The sequence below is a fragment of the Erpetoichthys calabaricus genome, chromosome 1 (genome assembly GCF_900747795.2).
Source record: "Erpetoichthys calabaricus chromosome 1, fErpCal1.3, whole genome shotgun sequence".
Classification (NCBI taxonomy): Eukaryota; Metazoa; Chordata; class Cladistia; order Polypteriformes; family Polypteridae; genus Erpetoichthys; species Erpetoichthys calabaricus.
In genome coordinates, this window is record NC_041394.2 from 149,561,734 (window position 1) to 149,574,243 (window position 12,510).

At 37.2% G+C, this 12,510-nt stretch overlaps 1 protein-coding gene across 3 annotated transcripts in view; it reads left to right on the top strand.

Moving 5' to 3' along the window:
- The window catches only part of LOC114655881 (solute carrier organic anion transporter family member 1C1-like), a 107,539-nt gene that overhangs the window by 21,132 nt on the left and 73,897 nt on the right, over positions 1–12,510 (top strand). For all 3 annotated transcript variants that reach the window (XM_028807170.2, XM_051919635.1, XM_051919629.1), the window contains 2 exons: positions 5,963–6,104; positions 7,406–7,538. In XM_028807170.2, the coding sequence (XP_028663003.1) occupies positions 5,963–6,104; positions 7,406–7,538 (275 nt within the window). The remainder of the gene's footprint in view (positions 1–5,962; positions 6,105–7,405; positions 7,539–12,510) is intronic.

The following is a 12,510-nucleotide window of genomic DNA, read 5'->3' on the forward strand; positions in this document are numbered from 1 at the left end:
GATGCTCTTCAATGGTTTTATGGAACCACATGCATTACTGAGTAACCATATATTTCTACACTATATCTGTAATGCACAGTCCATGACAAGTAATACAATCAAAAAATAATTCACATCCATTCAGACCAGGATGGTCTTCACCTAATCACACCCTTGGAAATGTCTTCATCATTAACCATGTAGGCAAAGAAGGCTGTCTAGTTGAATATACAGTAATGAATAGTTTAAGTAAGCACATGTTCAAACAACAGCAGCCAGTGTTTTGTTCACTGCAATTTAAGGCTCATTTTAACAATTGTGGGAATGTGAAACAAACTACCAAGCCATGTACTGGAAGCAGAAACCTTGATAACCTTTAAGAAGTATCTGGATGAGATATTGGGACAGCTTAGCTATAAGCTAAACAAGCAAGCTTGATTGACTGAAAGGTTTCATCTTGTTTGTCAATTTTTTGATGTTGTTATGTTCATATGGTGTCCCTCTTGGTCCCTGGTAAAAACTCCTGTGCCTTTGACTATCCTTAAACCTGCCTGGGGCTTCTCCTTGGGAGCAACTGTAAGACAGGAGTGAGAGAGAGGCCTTACTGACTTTAGATTAAGCCCCCTACTATAAAACTAAATTGTACATCCAATTATAATTTCATCTTTAAGCATCAAAGTTATACTCTGCTTCACAAGAGAAAGTTTCTATCATTATGGCCTTGTCTGATTAAACATAAATAATGAATTTTATCTCTGTGTTTTCTTAACCTTTGCCAATTCCAGTTCAGGGCTGTAAGGATATACAACCTACCTTAAAAGACTCTGGTACAAAATAAGAACCAAACTCAGTTGGGCCAGCAATTTTTCAAAGAGTACAGCCACTAACAAAAGAACAAGTTCAGGAATTCACTTTTGCAAAATACCGTCAAGTCAAGATTTAAGAACCCCAAAATCCTTCTGTCTGCTACAGTACATAGTGACTACTTTACATATCTGTGGTTTTCAGTGTGAAGAAAAACATTCTTACATTGTGCAAAATTTACTCTCAGATCATCTTCCTTTTATGCCTCTTTGTTCTACTTATTATTATTATTACTTATTTTAATGCAAGAACATCTACTGTATTAATTCCCTTCCTAATTTTTAGCATTCAAGCCATTGAAATGGTTATAACACCATCTCAATTTACTTGTTTTGCATAATCTAAAGTCTTTCACGCACGAGAGCATTTACCAGAAATGGTTCGTTTTAGGAGTATTTTAGGCACAGAACATGTTTTTGTGATGTCTTGCGCATACCATACATTTGGATTATGCAAACCAAGTAATCTGAGATTTTTCATGGATGTTTTGATATTGTCTCCTGTTGTTCAACCTGGGTTGCCATTAAAGCCCATTGTGTCAGGACTTTTATGATCCACTTTCTCCGTGAAAACATGAGCTTAAAAGTATTTGCCAGCCACCACTACAAGCAACGAATAAGTAACAGATGCAAAAATTCTAGGTTTTGGATACAGTGAAGGCTGTAGAGAAAGACAAATGGGGTAGCTGGCAATGTGAAGTGCACATCCTGTCACATGACAGAATCTCATAACAATGGTTTGATTTTTTGCTTTTTTACTTTCTTAAAACAACTTGGAAATGTTACTTGGCAATATATGTTGTGAAGGAACACATGTATGGATGGGTGTCCTGACTGGGATTGGTACAATTCTCTTAACTGGCCAGGAAGCCAATATGACTGAAAAATGGAAGGGGGCGCAGTCTCGTAAACATATGCCTCCCCAAACCGCTAGATGGCAGCACCCCTATCCTTCAAGACCCATTCCCATAACTGTAAGGCATCATGGGACTTGTAGTGCTGTGAGGCAACCCGGCTTGGGTCCATGGGTGCCACCAGAGGGCACTACAGGAAGTTATGCTCCCTGCGTTAGGGAACTTCTTACTGACCCGGAAAAGTACTTCCATCAGTCTATGCCCTGCCACCGGAAGTACTCCCAGGTCCAAGATAAAAGGAGTCACTCAACCTCACCCAAGTTAAGTTGGAGTCAGGAGGAAGAGGGCAACACTTGTGGGAGGAAGAGGAGTCTGGAAAGGAGTCTAAAGGAGAAGACAGAACAGAGAGGATGCATTGTCCTTGTGTGATCCTTTTCTTGTGTTCATGTCATTTGTGTCTGGGGTTTGAGACTCAGTAGCACCCCCTAGCGTCCACACTGTGTAATCTAAAGATGGGGTTTGATACTCCGTAACATTTTGGATTGAAAGATGGATATTTTCAGTAAGTTTTAAGGCTTTTCTTTATAATGGGACCCTGTTGAAAATGCAGAATGTTATCTTTTAATTCACTTTTCAGACTATCAAAAAGTATTTGATTACTAAAAGAAAAGCTTTGTCAAAAACTAAAATGTGTGATTGTGCTAAAAGCTCATCTTAAAATATACCACATGAATCCCACAATAAAGTTGTAATAAAAAAGACACTGTCTTGTTAACAGTAACATAATGGAAAACTAAAGACTTAAGAAAAAAGTCATCAGTAAGATATAATAAGTGTTCCCTATCCATGACAAGACAGGGTACAATTACAAACAGAAGAGAGTACAAGAAAAAAATTCAATTATATAATAGCCTTTTCCTATTTGTTACTGATGTATTTTTATCTGAATTTCACTATCCACCACCCCTCCCCATAAATTGTAAACTTCATTAATAAATGCATAATCTATTCTTGTTATCCTATGTGATTGCGTTCCGGCAACTGAAATGGAAACCTTGGATATTGAAGCATTGATCCTGTGTTAAAAAATGGGGTTAGGTTTAGTTGTACCCAATTTTCTATACATTTTTGCTACTGTTTATCATAAACACAAACTTTTGTGTTCCAAAACGCAACTGAACTCATCACAATGCTTTTGTGTTTAGCAACAATTGGCAACACTCTTCTATTAGCATGTTGCTTTGCTGTCATTGTTATAATTTAATACATTTATCTGAAAAACAGTGTAAAACACTGAGAACAAATGGAATGTTATGAGAACATGGAGACTTGTTAGCACAACAGAAGCCTACAGCATCCTATTTTTTCTACTGCGCATGGTGGTGAATTAACACAAGTAGACCGTAGAAATTATGTTATGAAATGGTTTATGTTTTTATACAGGTTGTGGTAGTTAGCCCCAGACACAGACAGACAGACACCAGATGTTGCAAAAACACACGGTTTATTTACAACTAGACGTTAAGCCCTTTACAATAACAAGCGCTAGAACAGTAGTCCATAAACATTAGTAGGAACAGTCTATATTAAATGGCAAGGGACCTTTTACCTCATTAAATTTTTTCCGTAAAATGCCTGTAATTTTCTCTGACAGTAATACTGGCTTCGCTGTCCGTAATATGCGTTTAATTTTCTGTCACAACAGTGGGCAATCAGCAGATTCTCTCCAGCAACTGATGTAATGTGCGTGAAAATAAATCTACTTTTACTTTACACTTCACCGGGTCAAGCTTCTTAATTGCAAATCTGACATCCTCAGAGTGAACACTTGCACAACAATGGGGGAGCTGGTCTCCGCGTCTCAGTACCCGATTGGATTTTTCGTGTTTTCTGTTTTAGGTCTTACCTCATTTACCGAAATCCGATTGGATCTTCCGCGTGATATTTTATAGGTCCCGCCCTCTATGTCTTGTGTGACGCGTCAGGCGGCCTTTGAAGCATCGCACCGTGCCCCACGCATGCGCACTTCACCAGAAGACACACACACACGGACACTGGACGCACACAGGGGTTTTATTAAAGAGGATAGTTTGGCACACAACACAGTGCTCTTGCACCAAACACCTTTATAAGAGTCCTTTTCTCTCTCTCCGGACTTCTCCTGCCACCTTTCCTCCACTCCTCCCGAACTTTGTCTTCTTCCTCTCGACTCTAGCCATCAACTGGAGCAAGGCGGCCTCTTTTATATCCACCCGGATGTGCTCCAGGTGCCCTCTGATGATCTTCATGTCAGAAATAATCTTTAAAACCAGGAAATTAAAAAAAAATCGCCAAAGAGAATACTTTTTTAATCCAATTTGTTTGAGTTTTTTAAGTTTCCCATGATGGTATTCCTTCCAGCAGTTCTTCCGGGTGTGGCAGAAGTGCTGACACCCAAGGCTCCTCAGTCCTCAGGGCGCCCCCTTATGGTGGCCACGGGGCCCAATAGGGTTGAGCTTCCATGCTCGGTTCCCGTGGCCCCCATACAGACCAGGGCGGCCACCCTCTTGTGGCCCAGGGAAGGTATAATCCCTCTTCTGGTCCTTCCAGGTGTCCCGGCTGGGCATAAGCCCCCAGCCGACCGCCACAAGATGAATAAGAGAATCCATAGCAACGAAATCTGTGGATAGCAAGGATTTACTGTATTTGCATATCATAATAAATAATGATGTGATAAATGATTTAAAATATTATCTTAACACTTTAAACCGTATTTTTGAGTGGGGCAGATTGATTTCAATGGTAATGCATTTTGAGGTGATGTATGCTGCAAAGCCACTTCTTGTTTTGTTTTTCATAAGTATTACATATTTCACATGGCATTCAGATCTTCAGTCAAAGCCTGGTTTTAAATAAAATGAATTCTGTCTAACCAAGTTAAGATGTAAGTCCCTAAAATAATTGGTTATGCCACCTTTAACATTAATATTGAAAACAGATGTTTCCTGTTGTTACTGATTTGCCACAAGCCCATTACTTGTTGAACTGCTTCAGTTCCGGTTGCTACATCTCAGTGAGGTTTATGTCTTGACACTGAGTATGGAATTCTAAAACTCTTTTTTTATAATCATTCTGATGTTGACTTGTGTATGTGCTTTACATCATTGTCTCTGAAGTTGTGCTTTAACTTATCCTAAAATTATTGAAAATCAACATGGGGCATTTCAACAAATTTCAAATGAGGACTCAAGTTCTTATTAGTGAGCAGTGGTTTTTGCCTTATTATTCTGTCATTGATTACTTTCTTTCTAACTGAGAAGTCTTAAAGAGTGACCTTAGCTGAATGAAGAAAGAAATTAAATTCATTATATAGTTCTTTGTGGCTTTTTTTTTACCCCTCACTGTCCATTCCTCTGAATATTGACTTCTGTTTCAGATTTAGACAGTATGGCTCAAACAGTGATTTAATGGAGGCTTAAGGCAATAGAAAATGCTTTGTCAACAATTTTAGTCTTTCTTCCAAAGTTTTTAAGTAATTTCTAGTGATCGAGGCATGATGTTGACTGTAGAAAAACAAATGTGATAGGAGGACGGAAACTTTTTCACATAGATTGATGGCTTGATTACTTTGCACTCTATATGAATGAGTTAAATTTACAAAAAGATCTGACAAAATTCACTGTGAAAAATACTGATTTGTTTTTTTACCTCTGACAAGGATAGGTTTAAGTATTTTTAATTATACAAACCTTTATTAACGGTTGGCACTGTCACAGGGCCTTTGTATCATATCTTCTGTTTACTTCAGTGTTGGCTTGATTTTGGATTGCCCATGTTATGGGGTTTATGTTTTCTCATGAGGTTCACAGTGTTCCTTATCTCTTTTTCCCAGTTTACCAACATTTTGATAGGCTGATTGTTTTCTTTAAATATCCCAGCCGGTCTGGCTGGCTGTGTTTTATTGTGCCCTTGCCTGACCTCCCATCTGTTCTTGGTTCCAATCTTGTGCACATTACTGGCTGAGTAGGCCTTAGTAAACAATGCATGCGTAAATCATAACTAATGGAAAATTTTCTATCCAGTAGACTACTTTGCCATGCAACAGGAAATTGTAAAAATGTACAATCAAAACATGTTCAGTCAAAAATATAGGCTATATATAGAAAAGAATTGTATTAATGTGTTCTTCTGTTTCTGAAAGCTCATTTTACTTTGAAATATATTCAATATACACAGCTTTCATTACATAGGTAAGCTAATGTACCTGAATTGTTCTGTTCTCTACAGATTTTTCTCATGGCACTGTCATTTGCATATTTTGCTAAGGCTTTATCTGGAAGTTATATGAAAAGTACAATAACCCAGTTGGAACGGCGCTTTGATATTCCTAGTTATTTGATAGGAGTTGTTGATGGAAGCTTTGAAATTGGTAAGTGGTACTTATTCAAAATTAAATGCCTACTCTTATTAATAAATGTTAAACTTTCTAACATATGATATTTAAAACTATGTGCTGGAATTGAAAAGTATATATAATAAGAAATTACTTAAATAAAGTGTATGTATCCCCAGTTGTGAGTTTCAGGCAGGGGTAATATTGATGACTATAGTAATCATAATGGCCTTTGTGTTTTATTTGATGTAATTCATTTTGAATAATTTCCAGTTATAAATATTGTTACATTTTATCATTTTTCTACTTTTATTTGTTTAAATGTTTTGGACTTTTTAAAAATTAAAAATAGAAATTATGAAGTCGATTATACAGATAGTAAGTTACAAACAAAAACCCCAAAATATGAAGGTATATCTCATTCCCACCCAGATGATATGAGAAAGACAACCAGTACCCATACCTACATCCACATCCTGCCAGAGCATTTGGCTGCTGGGAAATATACCAGCATCCTTAGAAGATGCCAACATACTGAACGACCATTGCCAATCTGACAATCTGGTGACAAGTAGTGGGGTTGGAGTGGGGCACTTAAGAAAAAAAGTGAAACAAGAAACACATAAAAAATCACTTTAAAATTAGTATGAAGGTGATATAATAAAAAAGATCCCATCTGCTTCTGCTCCAAGAAATGTTATAACCCCAGGTGAAGTGGTCTAGTGAATAATGAATGACCAGAGCAGCACCTTCCCTAATGCTGTATAGTGGTAGATGAGTGTTTGTTTTTGTTCTAGAGGGCTCTTAGTGAATCAAGTTACAGAATAAAGTTTGCCAAATTACTGTGTTTTGTGTTTGTTTTTATGCAAGGTGGGTTTTGAATTGAATGGGTAATTAGGAGTTCCTTTTCATTCTGAAATGCATGTTTATAGATTTGGGATGGAAACTGGAGCACCAAGTATACAGTAGAAACACAAACTTGGATGGAAAATATACAAACTCCACAAAGAAAGTGGCTGCAGCAGCATTTCAGCTAATCATGGTGTCACCTTAACTTATCAAAATATATTTTTTTCTATGTGCAATGATAATAATAAGTTGCCTAATCAGCCCCATGTTCCTGTTGTTCCCATTTCACAAATTTTAAAGTTTAAATATAGTTTTATAGTGATGAATAAAAATAAAGAGTAATAAGAGTGCAAATTCTGTTTTTGCTTCAGTTAGCATCAAACTAATTTTTTGAATATTAAATAACATTTTTTGTGTTTACATTACAAATTGTATTTTAAATAATGGTATAAAAATGATTAAAAGAATCAATTATTATGTCTCTCTAGGCAATTTACTGGTGATTGCTTTTGTAAGTTATTTCGGGGCAAAGATGCATAGACCAAAAATTATTGGAGCTGGTTGTCTTCTAATGGCCATTGGAACATTTTTAATTGCAATGCCCCATTTCTTAATTGGCCGGTAAGTACAATTTAATTTATGGTGTAATTAATTGAAGAAAGTAACAAGTAGTGTAATTTTTTAATCAAACAATCTGAAAAGGCAAGGGAAACATGGGAGAAATAGACCATTTGGACATTTTTCACTTTCACAGTGTTGGCCATGTTTTATTCTGATCCGTTATGTGTGTTGTACCTGCTATGACAATGAAGGAGAGTAATTAATTTAATGTAAAAAAAAAAAAATACTGCTAGTTCTAGGCTGTTAGATGCACTTGGTATGTGCATAAAATAAATAGTAGGCAGGTCTTACTTCACTCTCACAGCCCTTTGTAGTTATTTCTCTAATGTTCCCAGCCTTACAGAGTCTCATAATTCTTTTAACATGTCCATGGTTTAACAAAAATGTTCCTCCTACTTTATATAAACTATCATTAAGTAGATCTTTGATCTATACAGTATTGTACCACTATTTAGAAAAATTATTTTGCTAGATTAAATGCCTTTAATTACTTGTTTTTGATAAATATATATTATTATCTTAAGGTTTATTTTTTTCAATTTTTTTCCTATAATTTGTGGGAAAAATATTTTTGTCCATTATATATAGTAAAATCTGTTTAATTCAGGTCAGGTCTGTTCTATTAACTATTTGAAAAACATGCAATCATAGTATTATTTATTATAGTTGGAGAGCAGGAATGCTTAGCTCCTGAATGAGGCATGCGATCCTCTGACAGAATGATATTTAGGTTTCTATAAAATCTTACAAAGTAACATTTTTAACTATAGTGATAAAAAATTAAGTTAAAAAGTCTATTTTTTGGTGTAAACTACATTTCTGTTTCAGGTACGTGTTGACTATCAAGGCAATGGAAGCATTGGCTCTATCATAACTAGACTCTTTAATTTTTTAATTTGAAAATAGCAAATCTTGGTCAGGTTTTGATAAATTGTTATAAATTTCAAACCTAACCGTTTTTTTTCTTGTGGCTTCCATCCCTGCCATAAATCCAGGTTTAGTTTTAGTTACAAGAAATTTAAGATGAATGTAAAACAAATGACAACATATTCTGTAAAAGAAACCTCCACTTTTCTGAAGAAGAGTGTGTTCTTCTTTTAGATGAAAATTGAGTTTTGTTGTTTACTAAGACCCACAAAAGCCTTTTTAATAGTGAAGTAAGACAAAAGTGGGGTGAGACAGTAAAGAGAATAGGTTTGCATATCACAACCTAACTTTACTCTCTTTTTACACACATAGACATCACTTGTGCACACTTTTGGCAATTTTAAGTTGTTTCTGTATATATTTAACTTGGGGGATTTGCCCCCTGCTCACTTCATTCGCCAATCCTCCCGGTCTGCGCTACGTGGCAGCCACTTTGTGTTGTGAAGAGGGGGGCTGAACGCACCCCAAGGAGACGTGGTTGCTCCTATAAAACCCCCTCTTAAACGGTGATACAGTGGGAAACAAATACAGTTTTTTTTTTTTTTTACCTCCTTTTGCTCGATCAGCTACTGGCTTGCTACTGCTGTCGTGCTGCGTGATCTGCATCTTGCGTGGCGCTTCAAACATTTAAAAGCCTGTACAGCAGCTGTCCTACTCTTTGTGTTTTATTTCCGGCCTCGGCGTGGTTAAATCTCTTGGCACAAAGTCTTGTCTCGCGGGACATGAGTTCTTGATATTTTTTAGCTTATAATTTAAAAATTGAATAAGAATCTGAAACTCTAATAACATCACATTAAAGTTTGATAAATTCTGAAAAGAATGATACCAAACATATATATGTAGGTTTTAAAATAGGCCTGATTTAAAGCGTGACAAAAAACATCACATAAAATCATTGCACAAAATCATTGCAGTTTTAGGCTTAAGATTTTATATATATATAGAGTAGATTTATCTAATCTGCAGTTTTTCCACAGTCCTTAAATTACGTAAATTAATTTAATTATGTATTTTTGAAAATTCCCTCACTTCTTCAGATAGTACAAATTGCACTTATTACTTAAATATATAGGGAATAACTCAAATACAATGAAGTGCAAAAATATTTTACTTAGAAAATAGTGTACAAGACAAAATAAGTATGTAGAAATGCTAGTGTTAATGCTCTGCCTAGATTCCACTCCAGCCTGATATACACCATTTGACATAAGAATAAGAAGTTTTGCATTTCTAACCTCCATTACCCCTTACTCTTCTTTAATAGCATTGTTGTGCAGCATTGCACATATAGCTATCACGGTGAAGCAAGGTTAAGGTGAAATTTGTATTCCACCTGACGATATGTGAAAACATTTGGAGCACATTTTCAGTATAGCTTGACATATACATAGTGTTTCAACATGGTAGTGGTTTGTTGACTTGCTATGTTGTATTATTCTTTAGTCACCATCTTGTTTAGTTAGAGATGTCAACAGATATGCATGAGGAGGATAAATATCATTCAGTTGTTGACCACCAACATACTTGTGATTTCTCACCTGTTAACTGACACTGCCAAATTGGCCCTCAGATGAAGGCATACTAGGTTCTCCTAGGCTAGTGCGATTGTCAGGGAGGTGGTTCTCCCTTGGTGAACTGAACTCAATTTTGGTGTGTTGGTCCCCCTCGGGAACTCGAGTATGATCGTCCAAGCAACAAGCCACTTTGTGAACCACTGTCATTTTAGACAATCGCAAGTCGTGACCCAGTGATTGAGAAACACTGTCCAAGGCACTTTTCCCACAGTATCTGTTACAAAACCTTAGTGATTACAGATTGCAGATCAGCTGTATGTTCAATACAGCAAACCACTGGAGCAGTTGTGATTGGGTGCCATGAGGCTCGGGGTATGAAAGGATATTAACTACAGCCTAATAATTTAACTTAAATAATGTGTACGTGTTGGGCTCATAAGATGGTAATTGGAGATACAAACTTACAATTCAGTGGATAGTCTTATGAGTAGGTTTTCTTTATTGCAACCATACTGTCTCTCACCAAACATAACAATTCTTATTCTTCATAACCAATTCCAATACATAAAATGTCTCCATGAATGTAAAGCAACCACAGAACACAGATTCTTCATAACACTTGAAGAACATCGAAATAGTACTGTATTAGCTTCTAAATTTTGCAATTATTAATAGTACACATAATTTACATTTAATTCAAAGTATATTAAATATTTTCATACAATTATATTAATGCAATTAATCATGAACAATTATATAATGTTCAGTAGAAATCTTCATATTCTAAATGTTCAGGTAACTGTTATGATGTGAATTTCATGTACGCTGTCTGGCAACTGCCATCTTGCTAGAGCTGGTGGAAGAGGTAGACAGTTTAAAAAGTATTTCTTGACTAACAGCTGGGTCTGGAAGCCCTACATTATGATGGATTTTGTGTGCTATTTACAGTGCATCCGGAAAGTATTCACAGCGCATCACTTTTTCCATATTTTGTTATGTTACAGCCTTATTCCAAAATGGATTAAATTCATTTTTTCCTCAGAATTCTACACACAACACCCCATAATGGCAACGTGAAAAAAGTTTACTTCAGGTTTTTGCAAATTTATTAAAAGTAAAAAAGCTGAGAAATCACATGTACGTAAGTATTCACAGCCTTTGCTCAATACTTTGTCGATGCACCTTTGGCAGCAATTACAGCCTCAAGTCATTTTGAATATGATGCCACAAGCTTGGCACACCTATCCTTGGCCAGTTTTGCCCATTCCTCTTTGCAGCACCTCTCAAGCTCCATCAGGTTGGATGGGAAGCGTCGGTGCACAGCCATTTTAAGATCCCTCCAGAGATGTTCAATCGGATTCAAGTCTGGGCTCTGGCTGGGCCACTCAAGGACATTCACAGAGTTGTCCTGAAGCCACTCCTTTGATATCTTGGCTGTGTGCTTAGGGTCGTTGTCCTGCTGAAAGATGAACCGTCGCCCCAGTCTGAGGTCAAGAGCGCTCTGGAGCAGGTTTTCATCCAGGATGTCTCTGTACATTGCTGCAGTCATCTTTCCCTTTATCCTGACTAGTCTCCCAGTCCCTGCCGCTGAAAAACATCCCCACAGCATGATGCTACCACCACCATGCTTCACTGTAGGGATGGTATTGGCCTGGTGATGAGCGGTGCCTGGTTTCCTCCAAACGTGACACCTGGCATTGACACCAGAGACTTCAATCTTTGCCTCATCAGACCAGAGAATTTTCTTTCTCATGGTCTGAGAGACCTTCAGGTGCCTTTTGGCAAACTCCAGGCAGGCTGCCATGTGCCTTTTACTAAGGAGTGGCTTCCGTCTGGCCACTCTACCATACAGGCCTGATTGGTGGATTGCTGCAGAGATGGTTGTCCTTCTGAAAGGTTCTCCTCTCTCCACAGAGGACCTCTGTAGCTCTGACAGAGTGATCATCGGGTTCTTGGTCAACTCCCTGACTAAGGCCCTTCTCCCCCGATCGCTCAGTTTAGATGGCTGGCCAGCTCTAGGAAGAGTCCTGGTGGTTTTGAACTTCTTCCACTTACGGATGATGGAGGCCACTGTGCTCATTGGGACCTTCAAAGCAGCAGAAATTTTTCTGTAACCTTCCCCAGATTTGTGCCTCGAGACAATCCTGTGTTGGAGGTCTACAGACTATTCCTTTGACTTCATGCTTGGTTTGTGCTCTGACATGAACTGTCACTGTGGGACCTTATATAGACAGGTGTGTGTCTTTCCAAATCATGTCTAATCAACTGAATTTACCACAGGTGGACTCCAATTAAGCTGCAGAAACATCTCAAGGATGATCAGGGGAAACAGGATGCAACTGAGATCAATTTTGAGCTTCATGGCAAAGGCTGTGAATACTTACGTACATATGCTTTCTCAATTTTTTCATTTTTAATAAATTTGCAAAAACCTCAAGTAAACTTTTTTCACGTTGTCATTATGGGGTGTTGTGTATAGAATTCTGAGGAAAAAAATGAATTTAATCCATTTTGGAATAAGGCTGTAACAT